Source organism: Vanessa cardui, chromosome 21 (assembly GCF_905220365.1).
Source record: "Vanessa cardui chromosome 21, ilVanCard2.1, whole genome shotgun sequence".
In the NCBI taxonomy this organism is placed as follows: Eukaryota; Metazoa; Arthropoda; class Insecta; order Lepidoptera; family Nymphalidae; genus Vanessa; species Vanessa cardui.
In genome coordinates, this window is record NC_061143.1 from 6,381,619 (window position 1) to 6,403,048 (window position 21,430).

The 21,430-nt window shown below is 31.2% G+C and overlaps 3 protein-coding genes across 3 annotated transcripts in view; 2 read left to right on the plus strand and 1 right to left on the minus strand.

Moving 5' to 3' along the window:
- Positions 1–3,415, plus strand: part of LOC124539044 — a 99,104-nt gene extending 95,689 nt beyond the window's left edge. The window contains exons 7-8 of the mRNA XM_047116366.1: positions 1,787–1,899; positions 2,401–3,415. Coding sequence (XP_046972322.1) covers positions 1,787–1,899; positions 2,401–2,625 — 338 coding nt within the window. The 3' untranslated portion in view covers positions 2,626–3,415. The remainder of the gene's footprint in view (positions 1–1,786; positions 1,900–2,400) is intronic.
- Positions 3,416–7,495: 4,080 nt separating this feature from the next.
- Positions 7,496–8,679, minus strand: LOC124539092 (copper homeostasis protein cutC homolog). The gene is made up of 3 exons (XM_047116415.1): positions 8,661–8,679; positions 8,299–8,444; positions 7,496–8,062 (listed from the first exon to the last, which is right to left on the minus strand). Exons 1-3 carry the CDS (start codon positions 8,677–8,679, stop codon positions 7,499–7,501), a joined length of 729 nt encoding a protein of 242 aa, XP_046972371.1. The 3' UTR covers positions 7,496–7,498.
- A 3,362-nt stretch (positions 8,680–12,041) lies between these two features.
- Positions 12,042–19,526, plus strand: LOC124538754 (protein Pixie). The gene is made up of 12 exons (XM_047115936.1): positions 12,042–12,163; positions 12,393–12,607; positions 12,916–13,131; positions 13,717–13,924; positions 14,228–14,414; positions 14,821–14,942; positions 15,058–15,158; positions 15,285–15,462; positions 16,655–16,776; positions 17,499–17,695; positions 18,415–18,649; positions 19,360–19,526. The coding sequence occupies exons 2-12, from the start codon at positions 12,395–12,397 to the stop codon at positions 19,405–19,407; spliced, it is 1,827 nt and encodes a 608-aa protein (XP_046971892.1). The 5' UTR covers positions 12,042–12,163; positions 12,393–12,394; the 3' UTR covers positions 19,408–19,526.
- Positions 19,527–21,430: the final 1,904 nt, after the last annotated feature.

Sequence of the window (21,430 nt, forward strand, 5' to 3'; positions counted from 1 at the left end):
GAGACAACATCACATACATTACTCTGATCCCAATGTAAGTAGCTAAAGCACTTGTATTGTGGAAAATCAGAAGTAACGACAGTACAAACACCCAGACCCAAGACAACATAGAAAACTAATGATAATCTACATTGACTCAGCCGGGAATCGAGCCCGGGACCTCGGAGTGACGTACCCATGAAAACCGGTGTACACACCACTCGACCACGGAGTATATCGATTATATAATAAGTAGGACTAGCTGAAAAGCAAATGATTAAATATTTACGGTATATAGAGTAAGTAATTTAATTTATAGCATTAAATCCCGTGATTTAAAATAAATACATAGTAAGTCATAGTTTCGAATTTCGCAATGTTAATATATCTCTCTTGGGGCGTGGTATTCGTTTTTTAATAGAGTTCACAGTTATTTTTAACTTGGCCTATCAAACAATTTAAAGCTCTTGTCATAAAAAACATTACTCATTATAAAATAGTATTTAACATAAAATGTGTGGACACAGTATTTATTGATTTCTAAGCAGTAGGTGTATATAAAATATATTGTTCTTTACTGAAAAACTTTGTGATTAAAAAGGTGAAATAGACAAATACTCACTGACTTGCTTCTAGGTAGGTTTCTGCGGAACCGTTGGTAACTTTACATTTAATTCAATATTGTAACATGACATATATATAGTATGACTGTATAATGACTAACATACTTACATTTATTGTAATAATAATACAAAGGGCAAATCCAATTAATATAAAATCAGAACGCAAATGTATTTTGATTATGAACCTCATTACGGCAATATGAGAAAATCCCAATACTAATTATAAGGAGAGTCATTGGTAACTTGTTTGATATACGGATTTCATTACACACGAGTACGACCTTTTAATTGACGGCTCCAACGAAAGAAATAGAACAAGCTAATTTCGTCTGAACACGAACTACTGTGTACTTTTCTCTCAGTGAAAAAAGGAAGTGGAAAATCCTATAATTTATACAGCTGATTCAATGATTGATTAATTAGCTACTCTTTTATGAATAGAGGTTGACCGCTTATGTTATTTAATTAAAAAAAATCTTTATTTGTAAAGGAATTAAAATTAGCAATGAACGCTTTTAATTTTGCTCTAACAGATTTAAACTGTTGAAGGAACTATTCACTGGAACTTCTGAAACTCTCGTAGCTAACTTTCTTTAAACGTTTTATCCTAGAAATTTTCAAGTATTTAAAGATTGAACTATCCTGGTATATAGACAAAAAATGTAAAGATTTAAAATGTAATGAAAATGTAGATAAATTAAAAACAAAAATCCACTAAATGTTAAATTTTAACACATTAAAATGGATAAAGAGTGTAATCATTTATTCATATACTATTATTTCAGTTTAGTCCCAGCATTCTAATCTTATCAGTAGTATACATAATATATTATTCCTTTAGTTTCTTAAATCTATATGAAGTTACATTAAAAAAACCAGTATTTTTTTACAATCCTATCTTATTATAGTACCTATACGATGTTTCTCTTTAATTTCACTTTTGACTTCTGACCTTATTTTAACTAGTAATTACACTGTATAATTGTTTAATTATGATTACCAGAGCGTCCTCGACATACGTCCTTATCATACCTACATCTTCTATCGACCTTTCAAATATTATAGACTAATAAAAGTTATTGAGATTTAGGCACAGGCAATTTTGCAATTTATTTACTTACTGATACTATATTCCTAACACTAATTAATTTATTATAATATAATTAATGATTGTTTATCCTTAGGTGCAGGAGAAATAACCAAACCAGCGCTCGCCGCGTTTTATCGCTCCGTGATCGGCCTGCCAGCTAACAGGGTTGAAGAAATTATTGATACAGCATACGACAGAATGACCAGTGTAAATATTAATATACTTTATTTTTGTCTAGAAAAACAAGTCTATTACAATGGAAATATTTGGAGGCACCATTATGTCCACTAATATGGGGTGAAAATGCAAGATAGATGTAGATATTTTCCTTCGGAGAAGGGAAGATAAGTACAGCCAAACTATAAGATATATATCAACTACTAAAATCGTCTCCCGTCGACTATTCGATTATTTATAAATATAATGAGTAAAATTCCCGAGGCTATATTGAACCTCTATCTCTATCTCTACCGTAAAGGTAGAGCTTTCTGTTAGCCCGCCTTAGTACCACCACGTGTAGACATTCTTTTGCCAATCAGCAATGCTTAATATTGTTGTATTCTGATTTTGCAAGCTAGTAAAATCTTAAGATTACTCATGGGTTGTTGGGGGCAATTACTTAATATCTGTCAGTGTCAATGTCTGTGGCGATGATGGTCACTTTCGATTAGGTGGTATAATCCTAATTAATCATAAATGTTTTTTCAGAATAGCTACCTAATCCTCGATTATGGTACCTACGTTCACTGCTTCACTAACTGGTTGATGGGGAAGAATCCCAATGGCCCTGGGCAATGGGTGCTCGTTCCACCGAAGGATTCCCTGCCGCAGCCCCCGTTCCCTGTAGACTACAGCGCTTTAAACACCGAGCCAGCGAAGTTAGAACCGTATGCTCCTGACAAGAAGACTAATAGGCACTCAGTCATTGTATAGTCAATTTTTACAGATAATAATTAAAATACAATATAAAAACTATAAGACTCGTTATAAAATACTGTTAGTAACACTAAATACACTTAGGACAAGCTATTTAATGTAACATTTAATGCACAATTGATATAAGAATAGTTAATTTGGCAACTTATTTTATGTAAACCAGAATAACGAAACTGATATTACCTGTTAATGAACGACTATGTGTACTTAATTAATTTTCTTGTTATTGAACAACGATGTTGCCACATTTTTGATTGCAATAACGAATGCAGTGCTTTTTTAAAAAAAAACACCTTGTAAAATATGTTATTTATTTTACTTTATTATTTCAAATGTTCAATAGAAATAAACTTTATTCTAGCTATAATAGGACACGAGTTAGTAGAAAATGACTTACATAATATTAAAAAGTGTTTATGCACTAAATGTAACTAGTTGAAATTATAAGATATAGATTAATGAAAAACAAATCGCTTGCATATAAAAATAATCGCTTTACCCTTAACTTGTGCAATTTGACCAATTTGACATTAGGTATTTAGGAGCTTCATAGTGTAATTATTGTTGTATATAATAATTAGTGTAAAAATAGAGGTATTGTATTGTAACATATAATTTATGTTACACTATACAACCTCGGTTGCACGACACGGTAAACAAGAACTGCCTTAAACTAAGCGTCTTCACATTTCACGATACAGCCTTATTTTGTACCTTAGACGTAATTTATTGTAACTATTAGAATAAGAAATTCACTTGGATCCACGTAAATAAATTAAGCCTTTACTATGTTCGTTTTATTTTCTCTAAATCTCAGTTTACAAAGAAGTATTTTTATTAGAAATCAATCATAAGGTACATAAATGGTTTACTTTCTTTGATTGATCGTATTAACCAAACGAATCAAAAGATAATTTTGGAACGTATATGAACATATATATTTCAGAATTGCATTGTCCTTTTGGAAAATTCGGAAAAAAGGTCTTATCTTATACACACACACAGAGAGACTTTATACGGGTATTCAAATTCACCCTATTGACCATTTTTTTTTGACATTTATAAAATTCCAAATAACTACGGATGTTTCTTTTAAATTTACCATGATTGATGGGATGGAAAAGATGGAGTAACGCCACCCAAACAAGTCACGCCTCAGTGAGTCTTTGAAAAATTCACTCTACATCAATCATTCCAAACAACCGTATGGCAGGCAAATTGTTGTACTTTCGTATTTTGAGCCGTGTAATTCTGGAGAGGAAGTTTCGAAAAACGGTGGTAATTGGTAAAACGGTTCAAATATTAATTTATATTGAAGCAAAGCAAATTTTTCCACTGTTGTAAAAAAAATCTGGATCTTTTTCAACGTTATCATGCAGCATCGTTATCGCTATCGTTAGCAAATATTAATGTGGCAGGATTTAATCCGACAAAGGCAGATTTTCTCGCGATCATTTTTTCAACGTCGAGTACAAATTGAATTGTTAACATACTCCTATTAGTACATAAAAACTCAGAGTTTTTTTTATGTTATGGGGGCAAACGAGCAGGAGGCTCACCTGATGGAAAGTGATTACCACCGCCCATGGACATCTGCAACACCGGGGGGCTTGCTGTGTGTTTAAGAAAGGAGTACATTCTATTCTTAAAGGTTCCCAAGTCGTATCGGTTCGGAAAAACCGCTGTCGAAAGCTGTTTATATACAGTGATTTTGCGTGAGTTTATCTTGTGTCATGTCAAGAACACGTCTATAGCTGCAGGGCTTTTGACTCACGACCTTCGTTTGAAGTCCATTTTTTACGTCCACTGGACCCGACTGGCCGTTATTTTCGTGTATATTTAATAAATATAATACGTTAAAAATATGTATTTGCAGTCAAGTGCCCGAAATGCATATAACCATAAATTGAACGTCAGACTAAAGTTGTTACTTTTATGTTAAAGGTCATCATAATAGGAGTCGTTAAGTCTTCGCTCCGATATTGTATCCGTTATGCTCTAGGGTACTAATGGCACCATTACGCGAACGCGCGAATATTTCCCCAAAAATATGACGTGATAAATTACTTGCGATATTTATCAATGTTGTTTTTTATTCATTATTAAATCCATAAACTAGACGTTGGTGGCTTTACTTAACATAAATACTAATATTTATTTTTTCATTTGTCCATAGCAGCCTGTAATTTTCCCACTGATGGGCTAAAGCCTCCCCTTCATTTGAGGAGAAGGTTTGGAACATATTCCTGTTCCAATGCGGGTTAGTGGATTGCACATGTGACAGAATTTCGATGAAGGTACACACATGCAGGTTTTCTCGCGATGTTTTCCTTCACCGCCGAACACAAGATAAATAATAAACACAAATTAAGCACATATTTATAGTGGTGCTTGCCTCGATTTGAACCCGAAATCATCGGTTCAGACGCACGCGTCCTAGCCACTGTGCCATCTCAGCTCATTATTTTGCACGTTAGTAAAACGACATTAAATTCACTATTAATACATATTGACATAAAATATATTCACTTGCAATATATAAGTACAAGAAATTTTAAAAATGCAATGTTTATAATGGGTTAGATCGTGGAACGCTTTTTTTATTTGTACGAATTCCCTAGTACGCCCAAGGGATAGATTTCAAAGCGACAAATTACAGATCATACCGAAAGATAAAAAGTTATGTTTTCTGAAAAATAAAAACATCTATCTTAAAGTTAATAAAATTTACCGCAATTATAGGCTTAACTCAAAGAAGAAAAATTAAGAATTTCTTATGTCATGAGTTTAATATAGGTACTTCACTAGCTCATCATAGGATACGGCAAAGGGAAGCCAGGCAAATATATTTTATCTATATCTAATTCATGGCCTATTTCTTTTACTTTTATTTATAATGATCAAAATTGTTATAATGATAAATAAAAGTAAAAGAAATAGGCGATGAGTTGTTAAGATTCACATCTAAACAATTCAACGCACTTAAGTTTTCATGTTTCCTTTGACTTTACAATTGATCTGGTCAGAAAAAATTTTGGGAAACCTTCAAATTTCGAGTGAAATTCTGCACATGTGTATTCACCAATCCTTAATAAAGGCACTTGGCGGTGTAAGGTCCGAACTTCCTCTTATAAGGCAAGGAAGGATTTAACAGTTAACATAATCAGATTTTTTTAAATAATCAAGCTCAAATGTATCTCTATCCAAATAAGCACTATATATTTTTTTTTAATTTAAAATAGTCAAAAAAGTGACCATTCTTCTTCACCACGTTGGTGTATAATGATCACTAATTAATTATTAAGAACAGTTTAACTGTTTATACTATATACTGTTTGTACCTACTTATTACTGCAGAGTCCTCCAACACTAGAACAGAGATTTCGCCAACAAAGTCATTTGGAGTACTGCCATGCTATATATAAACCAGAATCAAATATAGTAAGATTTAGACAGATAGTTTTACTAATTTTTACCAAATGTTATATACCTTACATAACAGATTATATCCACTTTTATTATTGCATATATGATAATAGCTTTAAAAACATATAAAACTACAATATATGACTAGCCAACAATAAGTAACGTCCCTTTTCCTGGTAACGTATATGCAAATTTTGTGATGATCGCTTTAGTAATCGAGAAGTAAAAGCATTGGGTTAGGATAGAATATATAGACAATAAGTAGCATCTTTTTTTATACTCTTAATGTGCACAGAGTACCAAAAATCATGGAGTTTTTAAACAGTTTATTCATTTTTTTATATAAATGTTTAATTTACTCGCCTTTGTTGTGTAACGTTGAAACAGACTGTTGGCCATGCTAGATAATAACAATATACGAAATATGTGGCCGTCACGGGACGCTCGGCAGATGAGAATCGTCGAAATTTATAGTTATTGGAAGAATTTATAATAAAAGAAAACCGATAAGAAAATAAATTGAGATATAATATTTCGTTAATAAAATAGAGGTACTTAATTCATTTCTCATACAAATATAACACATACCAATCAGCGATGAAAGATATACCTTTTCTAATATGAATGAATCATGGATTTATTTATTTAAAAATAGTATATCGAAAACTTATCTGCTTCAAAGAAAATTAAGATACATGGGGCGTATTTTTGCAGCGCCCCGGGGCTGCGCTAAGGTTGAATCCGGTAGTGCACTGCACAGCATCCGTATTATAACCAAGGCAAAGATGTTTCACATTGTATCTCTATTATTGTAGTTTTATTTTTAAAAGTATTTTAAAAATACAAATATATGTATTAATAAACAAGGAGACGTATTCTTTGTATTATATCATTAAAAAACCAGCACCTTTCGGAGGTTTTATAACATGGTAGACGTCTGTCAACGGTTTTGTTGGTGATATATTGAGTTATTAAACAAATTTATTTATAGAGTCGAGATGGCCCAGTATTGAGTCAAGATGGCCCAGTGGTTAGAACGCGTGCATCTTAACCGATGATTGCGGGTTCAAACCCAGGCAAGCTGATTCATGTACTTAATTTGTCTTTATAATTCATCTCGTACTCAGCGGCGAAGGAAAACATCGTGAGGAAACTTGCATGTGACAAATTTCATAGAAATTCTGCCACATTTGTTTTCCACCAACCCGTATTGGAACAGTGTGATGGAATATGTTCCAAAAACCTTCTCCTCAAAAGGGAGAGGAGGCCTTTAACCCAGCAGTGGGAATTTATAGGCTGTTGTTGTAAACAAATTTGAATAATGGCAGTTCAAAATGTATTCCATTCCTTTCCTTTTTCTTAATTAAAAGTTAATTAAATCGACAATCTCTTGTCATTTCACAATTATTTCACACTCTTGATTGTATATTAAAAATACAAAATTTTACGTTATTTTTTTAATTTGTTTAACAATATTCTCATCTGTAACGTACATTTCATTACCACCCATATTCAAATCCCCAACTTCAGGCAATCGCTTTATTCTTTTACAGGAACTATGAATAATACTAAAACCAGACTTAAAAAATAACGTAGCATTATCACAGTTTATACCAGCTCCGGGCATTATTTCTATTTTATCATTGTAGTTTTTTAATAGGAGATCAAGTAGTTGCAGAGCTAATTCATCAGCAGCAGAGGGCTGTTGTCCACTGGTAAGTATTCGTTTAAAACCCAAACTAATAATATCTTCAACAGCAACTTTAGGTTCTTTACAAAGATCAAATGCTCTATGAAATGTAACTGGTATAGGATGTGCATTGTTCACAACTTTAACACAATTCACTTTGTCGATTTCCTGTTCTTTTGTTAGCGCACCGAAGACAAATCTATCTACGCCAAACTCTTTATAAACTTCAATGTCAGCGAGCATAGTTTCCATTTCATCCGGTGTGTAACAAAAATCCGATCCTCCTCTACATCTTATCATAACATTTACTTTTGGAATCTAAAAATAAATTCTAGTTAATTTTTTTTTATATATAAAGGCTTACGTTTTATATTTATGGAATAAAAATATCAAAAGGCACACCTCGTGATTTATTAGGTTTTTAGCTTGATTTTTCACCTGAAACAATGTTGTAATATCATTTTATAAATTAAAAACATAAAAATCGTGAATAAATTCCGATATCAGGATGTTAAGAACATTTGATTAGAACTAAAGAACTGTTACCTACTGACCATTCGCATAATCTCTTTAACAAGACCCGGTGTTGGTGTGAGACCTCCCTCTACAAGTGAACTACATACTTCCAACTCATCCGCGCCTCCATTAATCGCATTTCTTGCAGATTCTAAGCTATCGATACATACTTCCAATTTAGTTCCTGTAACAAAAAAAAACCGTTATTAGGAATTGTCAAATGGAGAAAAAATATTTGTGGCCTTGACTTTCGTACTTCAATAACACAGATATAATACATTTTTTTGTAATTTGGTACCAATCGAATTATAATCGTATTATCCCGACTACTTCCTAGAGGCCTTTAAAGCAAGCTTGAGAGTGCTTCTTCGTCAGGGCGGATTTTTATGGTCACAGTTACGCTGCTTGGAAGACCCCATTCTCCATGTTGGTGATACGTATGGACTTAGTTCTTTAGAGTGTGTGTGTTCCAAGGTTCGCCTCTATCTATAGAGTAGAGAGATCCCACAACGTTGACTTTGAAACAAGCCAACTGTTTGACCATCTTAATCGGATTCGCATCCTACGAGTAGCCGTAGCTTTTGCCGTCCGACAATGTTGCTTTGCTGCCACCGCTCAGAAATCTTCTAAACAATACTCTTTGCTTTAACTCTGAGATAGACAATTGTAATACGCTATCACAAACAATACCTCACTGCAGCACACTGGTCTTCAGTGTTAACACGCCTGTTCCAACTACCTCTTTCTACAGGTCGCTTGGAGACCGGCTAATGTGCAAGCGATTTCCATAGAAGAGATTGGTGTGACCTGACAAATAATCGGCCAATATCTATCACTTCAGTACTTTGTAAGGTGATGGAATAGATTTTACACAACCAACCAATCCATTAATGATCAGATCAATGTCTAAGCTAATAATAAGTATAGACTTCGACAGTCTGTCACGGAAATCTTCTCTTTAAGTTGCCGATATTCGGTCTGTTGGAGTCCTCCAGAATTCTGTGTTTTCCCTCCTAAAATTTTCTTTTACACATAAATAATATGCTTACCCTTGAAAACATACATTGCTATACCCTTAGTACAGTTGTAAAGAGGAGAGAAGTACAGACTGGAAATTGAAGAGAGGCGGAGGAATATTGTTGTGAATGGTGCTCTGGTAATCTTGTTGAATTAAAAGCCAAAAAATGTATGTATGCACTTTATTTATGCGCACACTGCATTTACCATTTTCCCTTCCTGTTCCTTCCCTATGTGGTACTACTCTTTATACAAATAGTAAGATATTCACGCTGTGTATAGACAATTGCTGCGTTCTTAACCCAGCCTCTTCTTAAAACAGCCTTACGAAAGCTCGGGGTCCTGAACAAGTTGATGTGTTTGTTCACGCCACAATTGCTTTTGGGACAAATCACTACTGTAATAGTGTTTTAATGAAATAACAAATGGGACAGAAATCCTTGAGGAACAAATGATCTCTGAGTATCTGTAGGAGTTCACTATAAAGCATGTTAAATATTAAATTGACTTTTCAGAGTTAATTGCAATGCTGAATTCCAGTAACAAAACAACCTGAGGATTTTCATAACATATCCCCTGAGATCTGCGCAAGTACATTTACAGTGACACAGCTAGATCTATGGCCATATTGCCAAGGGTTTAGAAGGCACTTAGATTTTATGTATTGAATTTAGTACTTATGAACAATGTATGTTTACATTTAGTATGAAAGAGGAAAGAGAAGTAGATTTTGGAATTTTATATTAATAAAAGAATAATATAACATTTTTTCCATTCAGCCATGAATAACTAAATAAAATGAAAATTTGGATAAGTACCAATACCAATATTGAAATGAGTTCTAATAGGATAAGATGTATCATTCTAGAACATATTTTTATTCACAATAGCAGCTGAAGTTACCACATCAATGGAATTCATAACTTGCATAGTTACTGGGTGGTAGAATCCTAGTACACTAGATTATATACACATTTTATTTATATTCCTAAGTGAGTTTTTTTTTTGGGATTTCTTCATTTTTTACTTGGTAATAATTGTCTGGATGCTTTTTACATTTCAAGTTATAAGTATAAAGAATTGTTGAAGTCAATGTGTATTTTTCTAATGTTTTAGAATAATCAGTGAATGTAAACATAATTTTAATATTTGGAGTAAATAAAGAGTTATTGTTTATTGGAGGTTAACATTTTCCCATTTTTTTTTAATTCCACTTTATTACATTGTTTGCAAAAAATATTTTGTTGCTAGTTCTAGCACACCACTATATCCAATTAGCTCAATTAATACTTGAATTGAGCCAACACTCCATTAGAGCAGCTACTTTAACTAAGCAGTTTGAACCGTAGTGAAAAAGTAATAACATTTTTACTTGGTGGTAGGGCTTTGTGCAAGCCCGTCTGGGTAGGTACCACCCACTCATTAGTTATTCTATTGCGAAATAACAGTACTCGGTGTTGTTGTGTTCCGGTTTGAAGGGCGATGACCCCTGTGCCTGTAGTGTAACTACAGGCACAGGGTCATAACATCTTAGTGCCCAAGGTTGGTGGTACATTGACGATGTAAGGAATAGTTAATATTTCTTACAGCTTCATTGTCTATGGGCGATGGTGACAACTTACCATCAGGTGGCCTATATGCTTATACCACCAACTTATACCGTAAAAAAAAAAACAAATTTTTAACTTTACCTTTTTTCTTGGTTAAAAACTTACTTGAATGTAAGTTATAAGGAGACTTCAATTATATCTAGACTATCGACCATATTATATCATTAAATTAATCGATTAAATTAAATTGTAAGTTCTCTTGATATTTATGGGGTAAACAAATTATGGGAACTTGTGAATGTCTTTTTTTTCAACACTTTCTTCAGAACAGAATAAATAGTTTTTAAAAATGATGTTGAAAAAACATGTTATTCCATTTATAAATGAACTCACTCTTTAAGTGGATGTTTTGGGTCATCTTTTTTCTTTTACTTCCAGCCAATTTCTCATTTGCAACAGCTTATTGAGATAAAATTACGAAGATTATTAGCTATTATAAATTCAAAACAGAAATCACCGTTTTGAAAACGAATATGAAGAACACAACAATAACACAATTAAAGTAACAAAACAAACGAGGAAAACATTAAATCACCATTAGAGGGAAGAGACTTGACAGTTGACTTTGATACATGATCACATCGATAATATATACACTTATACTATTAATTATTATTAATTTATTATATTATTTTAGGTCTAGATAAGCAACTCAATATTTAAAAAAGAGGTTTACGGGCCTCGGCCACTAGATGGCGGTTGTTAGTTTTTCATTCAATCAAAATAAACTTTATTCAAGTAGGCTTTTACAAGCACTTTTGAATAGTCATTTTACAATTAAGTGAAGCTACTCAAGCTACCACCGAAGCCTTCTAGCATTGGGTAGGGTAAAATTACACATTTTGTTTTTTGAGCATTCAAAACCAAATGATATGTATTTTCAAAACTCCAATAATTATTATAAACGATATATATTAAGATATTTCAGTCATAGCTACGTCTAATATTAACAAGTATAACTAAATTAGGCGTTGTATAGAAGTTCATACTTCTATAATATAATTTTATAATCTTTGTAAAATTGTTATTGATTTTGTATCTAAGTAATTTTATTATGTTTTTATTATTATTTAGAATTAACTTAAACTAAAGTATTAAATTACAATAAAATATTATTCTAAAGTGTTTGATGTATTATCCGAACAATTCTGCTTTTTTTTAATTTGGCGTTTCACTTGAACGTAACAATCTTCAATATTGTTCCTTTTGACATTACGAGACGTAAGGACACGCGAACGTAGGCAAAGTCTAGCCAACGTTCGCTGTATTTTATTAGGTATAATGATTTTTTCTAGTACATTATAAATATTAAAAAAATAGTCTTTCAAATGAAACACTTGCAATTATTTTTTTTCATTGTTAATTATTAATTAAAGTCTACCATATGATAATTGTTGAGGTTATATTAAGATTTCTGGATATCGTGGCATATTGAACAAAATATATATTAAAAAGGCAAATACAAATTGTTTGTTTTGATGTAATTTGTGTATTTTAATTAACAGTGATGTCTCGAAAAAAAGCCTTTGAAGAGACAGATAAACTTACACGTATCGCAATTGTGAATGCTGATCGTTGTAAGCCCAAAAGATGTAGGCAAGAATGCAAGAAAAGTTGCCCTGTGGTGCGTATGGGAAAACTGTGCATCGAGGTGACTCCCAATGATAAGATCGCTACAATTTCGGAGGAACTTTGCATCGGTTGTGGTATATGTGTCAAGGTTTGTAACATGTCACAGTACACTTTCCATCATAATATTCTTAAATACGATTTAAAACCCACAAATTATCCTTCAGTGATCATAGATAGATTACCTACTTTATTAACGTCTATAAATAATGAGGTTGTATTTAAACATCTTTGTAATTTAAATAATTAATAGCTTTAACATCTAATGTCATAATTTATGATAATATTGTTTTCCTTATGTAACAAGAGAAAACCAAATTTAGGGTACAAGTTATTGTTAATGCATGTTTTATTAAAACAATACTATGTACACTTATATAAAGTAATTAATTCTTTCAGAAATGTCCGTTTGATGCTATCACTATCATCAATATTCCATCAAACTTAGAGAAGCATACAACACATAGATACTCAAAGAATTCTTTTAAACTCCATCGTTTGCCAATACCTAGACCGGGTGAAGTACTTGGTCTTGTTGGTCAGAATGGTATTGGAAAATCAACTGCTTTGAAGATTCTTGCTGGAAAACAGAAACCCAACTTGGGTCGTTATGCTGTAAGTAGTTACTTATATATATTAGGTATTTTCTTATATCTTTAATTCATTTTTAGTTAAGATATTATTGCAAAGTATGGTAAAGGTACTTTATGGTACACAAGATGATGCATGATCTAAGTAATATTTACAACATAAATCAGTATAAATCCTTAATATATTGCAACTACTGTCAGTTTCTGACAAAGCAATGCATGCATGTTCATAAGAGTTATTAAAATTAAGTCCTTAAACTGTAAATTAAAAATAGTAATAATTGGTTAAATATTTACCTACTCAATACAATAATTAATTTTAAAAAAGCAAAGCACACCTAAAATACTATTATTTTTTTTTGCAAATAATGCTATAGTGAAATGTTGAAATATTATGCTTACAACATTTTGGCTTTAGTAAATATTACAATATCTCATGCTTTACACTGACTTAATTGCTGCATATTTTACTTCTATCTTCTAAATGTAGAGTTAATTAATTACTGGGTAATTCATTTAAAATATTAACATATCATTTTACTACTTACACTGTATATTAATTTACTGTACATACTCTAGGAAAGAGATTCAATTAAAATGTAATTATCAGGACCCTCCAGACTGGCAAGAGATTCTGTCTCATTTCCGTGGCTCTGAGCTTCAAAACTTCTTCACTAAAATCCTTGAAGATGACTTAAAAGCTCTTATCAAACCCCAATATGTGGATCAAATCCCTAAAGCTGTCAAAGGAACAGTTGGACAATTGCTTGATAAGAAGGATGAGAGAAAAAATCAACCTGAGATATGTAAAATGCTTGGTAAGTGTTACATATTCTATGTCTAGTTTTCGCCTGTAGCTTCTCCCACATAAATTATGACCATGTGTATGGGGTAGTAATACCCTAACCTTATCTCTGTGCCCCTGATAATGTCCACACAACACTTTGTGATGATCAGTTGGGTAGTATAGATGTGAATGCATAAAAAAATGAATAAACAAAGCCACTTCTGCATTTATAATACAACAGTTAATAAAATACCTATTTATTTTATGAAAATATACATGTTGCTTTTTATATATTTAATTTATAAAATACAATTTCAAATATTTATCATTATAGATTTGACACATATTCGTAATCGAGAAATCGCAGCATTATCTGGTGGTGAGCTGCAACGTTTTGCTTGCGCCATGGTTTGTATACAAAATGGCGACATATTTATGTTTGACGAACCATCTTCCTACTTGGATGTCAAGCAGCGTCTTAATGCTGCCAGAACTATACGCTCGCTCATAGACCCTGATAAGTAAGTTTTATGATAATAATTTGCCACAAATTGTGCTGTTGGCAAACCTTTAGTCATTTATAAATATTACTACTAATAAGATTAGTTACAGCCCTATTACTAAGCACTGTCTTTTTTATGTAAGTTTATATTTTCATAAAGAAAAACTATTGGATTCCTTGACAGATCCTCTTAACAGATTGTGGTCATTTTAAGCTTAAAAATGTTAAATAGTATGTTTGTATAAAAAATCAAAATGAAAGTTGGCTTTACAAGCTTTATATTCCATTTTAACAAAATATTGTTATTAAGTATGAAGGTACTATCCATTTTAACTTAATAGTCTTAGAAAAAATTGCTAAAATCATATTACTTTATGCAATTTAGGGCAATAATATACATTAAAAGTTTTAAAAATTGTCAACAGGTTTATTATTGTAGTAGAGCATGACTTGTCAGTATTGGATTATCTGTCTGATTTCATCTGCTGCTTATATGGTGTTCCTGGTGCTTATGGTGTTGTGACTATGCCTTTCTCTGTTCGAGAAGGTAAGTAACTGAAAAAGCTAAGAAATTATAATTACTATATATCTGATGATATACTCATATTTCTATTCTAATATTTCATATTAAGATTATTATTATAGCTAACTAACATTTGCAGGTATAAATATATTCCTTGATGGGTTTGTGCCCACTGAAAATATGAGATTCAGAACTGAATCTCTTGTCTTCAAAGTAGCAGAATCTGCTACAGAGGAAGAGGTATGTGTTATTTATTTTATAAAAAATGTTAGTTTTAAATGCAATGGCAGCAAAAATTACAAAAAAAATCTGTTTTTTTTTAATTCTCCATTCACAATTCATTAAAATTTCAAAATATTTATACAGATAAAAAGAATGAACCATTATGAGTATCCAGAAATGAACAAATCAATGGGTGATTTCCATTTACATGTGGCTCAAGGAGAATTCTCAGACTCTGAAATATTGGTATTGCTTGGTGAAAATGGTACTGGTAAAACAACATTCATCAGAATGTTAGCTGGTAACTTGGAGCCAGATGAAGGTAATATTTATTATTTTTATTACAAATTTACTTCTTATGAATAGAAAATTCTTAATGATATAGATAACTATTATATATTTTAAATTATTATTATAGTTCAGTGCAGTAGAGAATCGTCTCTCATGTAGACGTAATTTATTTTTAAATTAGGTTAAAATATTAAGACTGGCTATAAAGGGTCATAATATTTCAAAATGAAAAGTTATATAATGGTTTTCGATTCTGAACTCGTGACTACATTTTTAGAGCGTTGAAAAATTTTAAATCGAGTACCATCATACAATAAATAAAAAAAAAATTAAATAACAACTTTATGTAATTATTAACATTTTATATTGTCATAAAAGGTGTTTTATCAAATAATGTACGTAACGCAATACGATTCAGAATTTTTTATTTTAGTCAACGTATCTGATCGCGTATGACGTTATAATGTGGCAACACGAATTAGCTAACTGTCAAGTTTTCGTCATTTGTCAAATGTTTGGTTTTGTCGTGAAATCTACCAAGGATTTACTTTTAAAACGTTATCCTTACTTTCTTTGAATGTTATTGTCGTGAAAATACGCTTATTTAAATTTAATTAATGAAAATAGTGCAAAAAATGTAGATGATATTAAACAGTGGAGGTTATATAGGCTAATGGTAAATTTAATTGTGTTGATGAATAAAACGTTGTTAACTCTTAATAATGGCTAGAACTGAATTATTTGATTTATTTTTTCATCCTGTGTTTCAAAAGTGTCTGAAACATGCTGAATCATCTATCACTCCTGAAGGTATAAAATGATATAAATTTCTCACATTAGAGAATCATATGACTGAATATGAAAAGAAACTCATAACCATATGTATAGTTATAATATTTTTAAAATTGTTAATTTAATTATAGTGACATAATATATGACCTACTTAATCTAATTAATGGCTGAAATACAAATGCATATTACTAGTTTAAAAAAGCTTTTTTAATAATTGAATACAATAAATTTATTTTTTTTTACTCAACTATATGAGGCTTTGCTACATTATCCTATAGGGTCTTTATCTTTAAAATTATTTATTATTTTAAACATTGTACTCTTCCATTTATTTAAAGACTTAAGTTTATTTCATATGCGAGCAATCAAAACACTATAACAACAAAATAATTTAAATTTACTAACTAAATAATTTTGATAATTCATCGTAGGTGCAAGCCAACTACCGCAGCTACATATTAGTTATAAGCCACAGAAAATATCTCCAAAATCCCAAGGATTAGTGCGCAGTTTGCTTCATGACAAGATAAGAGATGCATACACACATCCCCAGGTAAATACAATTAATTGAAGATATTTATAATAAAAATACATAAATATTATATGTTTATATTATAAAACAAAATGAAATTCATGTATGTCATGTAAATAGTATGAATTTAAATGGGGATGAAACTGCATAACAGTATAAGCTTCTTATGTAATAATATTGTATACTTAAATAGAAGTATGTTGCATCTTCCGATAAAAGTTTCATGTTAATCGGGTTTGTAGTTTCGTCCATAAGGCATACAAAACATTTCTATTTATAATCTATATCATTTTATTGGCAGTATCTGAAAATACAGAATAATATAGTCTACTAATTATATTCACTAAAATTCTTGTTCTATAGAACAAGAATTTTAGTATAATAGTAGTAGAATATTAGTTAGAAGGTATATATACCTTCTGTGCTGGTTCTGTGAAATTTCATCTGCCTAGCGGAATAGATAAAACCCATCTTCCTAACAGCAATTATCCCTTGTCTGGTTTGGTCCTTGTCAATAGATCACATTTTCTAGTGTAATGGCAAATGGAATATAGTTTGCAGGATATTGACATTGTATAGCATAGTTTGATTTTTATATTACCATCTAATATCTATTCTTGACTAATCATTTACCATATAAAAGCCCCTACCCTTGATTTCCTGTTACAAATAGAAATAAAACTTATATAATGTATTAAAAATATTTCTTTCTTTTTCTGATATATTGATGATGTCTATTTCAGTTCATAACCGATGTAATGAAGCCAATGAAAATTGAAGAAATTATGGACCAAGAAGTGCAAAACTTGTCTGGTGGTGAGTTGCAACGTGTCGCACTGGTGCTGTGTCTCGGAAAGCCTGCTGATGTCTACCTTATTGATGAACCCTCTGCTTACCTCGATTCAGAACAACGTTTGGTTGCTGCTAAAGTCATTAAAAGGTAAATAATTATTTAAATTTTACTGTACATCTGGCAAATTTGGAATAATTGTTTTGTATGATCTTTGAAGACATAATAACTCATAAGATTTTGTTACACATGTTGTCTAGGGTACTGAAAAACAGAGGTGAAGGGAAGAAATTACATTTCTAACTTCTATGTAAATAATAACAGCATTCAATTAGTTTTGTAGTAATCAATAAAACTGCTTATGTTTGTGCAGTAATGTACATGTGCTATCTATATTTAATTTAACTTAAATGTTGCAGTATTTATTGTGCTAGTTTAATGAAACGCTTTTCTCTAAGTTAGTTAAAGGTAATTAATAAAATAATAAAATATTAAAAATGTGGGAGTTTATATGGTTGGATGATTGTTACTCAATTATGCCAGAAACACTGAACGGTTCTGAATGAATTTCAGAATAGAGGTAGGTTATGGTCTGGAGTATCGCACATGCATCATACACCTCTCCCCCTTCACACGAAAGCAAAACCGCGAGCAGAGACTAGTTATCAATTATACTGATAAATGATATTTGTCAAAATTGTACAATGTTTAATTTTATATTTTATGTCCACACATTAATACTTCACATATTTTAAATATGTATGTGTGGATAGAATTTATGGTTGACTTTGTTTACATTACTTGTTTGGTTTTTTTTTTTTTATTATTTTTAGTATTATAAAAAATTTACTATTCTATTTCTTCACCAGGTTCATCCTCCATGCTAAGCGAACAGGTTTCGTTGTCGAGCACGACTTTATAATGGCCACATACCTTGCGGACCGTGTCATCGTATTCGAGGGAACCCCGTCCTCTAACGCAACTGCCCATGCCCCGCAGTCCCTGCTCAATGGCATGAATAAGTTCTTGGAATTATTGGGTATTACATTCAGAAGGGATCCAAACAACTTTAGACCTAGGATCAATAAACATTCTTCTGTTAAGGTATGGTTGCTTATTTATTCATAAATAAATTAGAGCTAATTTTAATAATTACAAATACTAATCCACACAATCAATGAATGGTCAAAAATACTATTACTTTATATTAGATAAATTTTTAATGAGTATCCTAATAATGATTTAGAAGTAGTGTCACTATAACTAACCTACCGAACTACCCAAAGAAGGATTTTAATGTTTTCTTGTTTCATGTACATATGTGAGTTTCTTAACTCCACCACAAAAATTAAATGATGGAGTAAATTTTGAGTGTATGGATATATTAATAGAATTCTTAAATCCCAAAAAAACTGACTTTAGATTAATTAATCTATTCATTCATAACAGTTTAATAAAGTTAAAGCTTAGCTTTGATTTTATGTTACCCTAATAGAAAAAATATATATAATAACGATAAAAATATTTCTTAGACTTAAATGAATATTTTTAATTTTAATTTTCTAAACCTGTTTGATAGTGTATAGGTACCACAGCATTAAGTTTATCAAAAATCCAACAAAAAAAAAAATGTATATTCAAAACTAAAATAATAGTTTCCACCATTTTTTTGTCATAAGAGTTTAATGTTTATATTTATTTTTATTTACAAGTGATATTACAACTAGATAAGAAAATTAATGAAAAAATGATTATCATAAATCCTTATAATTATGTTATTATATAAAAATGCATGTTTTGTTTTTCTTTTACAGGACATAGAACAGAAACGAGCAGGCCAGTATTTCTTCTTGGAAGACTAAATGCTACTATAAAGAATATTTATATATATTGGAGCAATTGTATCTGTCACAATGTTGATGGTCTGCCATCTGTGTATTTCCAAATAATTGTATTACCGTAATAAATCAATTTTATACAATGTTTTTTTCCTTATTTCTCAAATATTTTAAATGATTTACTTAGAAAAAAAAATAGTATGCGGGATTTTAAAATTATAGCAAGTAGTATTATTAACAATAACATATAAAGAAATTTTAATTTAAAGATTTATAAAATTGCACAAAACTCGTGATCAGTTTTGTTTTTTTAAACCACAAATGCTTTTTTATCTATGTAACAAATTATCATGTTATAAAAAAAACAATTGAATAAAGGTAAACTCTCGTGTAAACAATTATTATGAGACGTGACTTTTTTGTATTTAACGTGTTCATTACATATATCTCTATCACATTATAATTAATGCTATAAATCGTATATTATTTCATACGGATTTATTTAATTATATCCTCCTGACGCCTAAGCATTTACTCAGTTCACTTGCAACAAGGACCGAATGTACTTTACATAGCAATAAACTGTTTTTGTTACAAAGGCCGAGACCTTGCCAGTTAAATAAAACATAAACTAGGGGTTCTCCCGAGTTTTCACTAAAACAAATGTTTCTTAACATTATTTGACGAAGACATTAAGCTTACATTTGTTTAGATATTTTTTGTCTTTTATAAAGGACTTCAGGTCATTAAGGCATAAGTAGGTTAATTGTATAAATAAAACAAATGATTACATTTATTCATATAATTTAATGTAATGTCACAAATGAAGTACCAAACATAAATATATTTATTTATTTTTATCAATATAATACAAAAAAGGTTACAAGACTACCCAATCAACATATGTCAATCTTCAAATGTCGTACTCTTGGTAAACCAAAATATCATATCATCAGTGGTGACATCAATCATCAAGATCATATACTTCAATGTGTTCCGTAGCTGAAAGTAGCACAGCCAGCACGCCGTCTGCCCCGACCTCGACAACCAGTAGTCCTCCCGAGGATACTAGAACCGCTTCGACCTCTTGACAAATTGCTATCAACGCTGTCTCAACTGTCGCTCGTGCTTCATCTGCCGATGATCGGGATTCATTGTTAGAAGCCTCAGCGAAATTTTCATCCTCACTCGAGTTTTCAAACTCGGAGTAATTCAATAATTCCGCGATATCGCTGGTTCGTAACGCTGAAAATAATATTACGCTACTTTTGGTATGAACGCCGAATGTGATATACATACGATCAATTCTATATATTTAAACTATGAATAACGAACGAAGTGCCTTTCTATAGGTTTAATTTATTTACGACTGTTTATTTAATATATTTTTTTTGTATTTCTCCCCAAAAGTACGCAAATTCCAAAGAATATTTACTAATTTTAAATGATGTAAAAAAAATCTTTAAAACAAGTGAATTTAATAAAAATATTTGAAGTTTTACTAACCCTGTCGGTGGCGTGCCGTCATCTTCCTGAACTCATGAGCACGCTTCGCAAGAATGGCCGCCACTAGGTTTGATATTTCTTTCGTAATCCATGGACAAACTATCGCCATTGCTTAAATTTCATTGGCTACAAGCAATCACTTGACCAATACTTTTTTAGCGGGTGAATACAAACAATCGGGAATTAATGCTACATAAAGGACGGTCGTCCGATGTCGAAATAAGAAGTTCGAAAATATTCGGCGTTTAGAGTACGATTTATTTAGCACTTTGTAAAGTACGCGAGGTGTCAGGAGGATATAGCTACAAAATTTGTTAGCTCTTATACATACATTACCAGTTTTCGACGGTATATACACTCTACATTGATTATACTCATATTATACTTATAGAGACGTATTAAAGTCGCTAACCGACATTTAGCGACTTCATACAGCCTCCATTAAAACTGCACGGTAGCTGCAAACTTTTGAAGCAGTTTTAACTTGGAGAGCGTTTGGAGTAACTGCATCGAAATGGTTAAAATAAGATATAAATTTGAG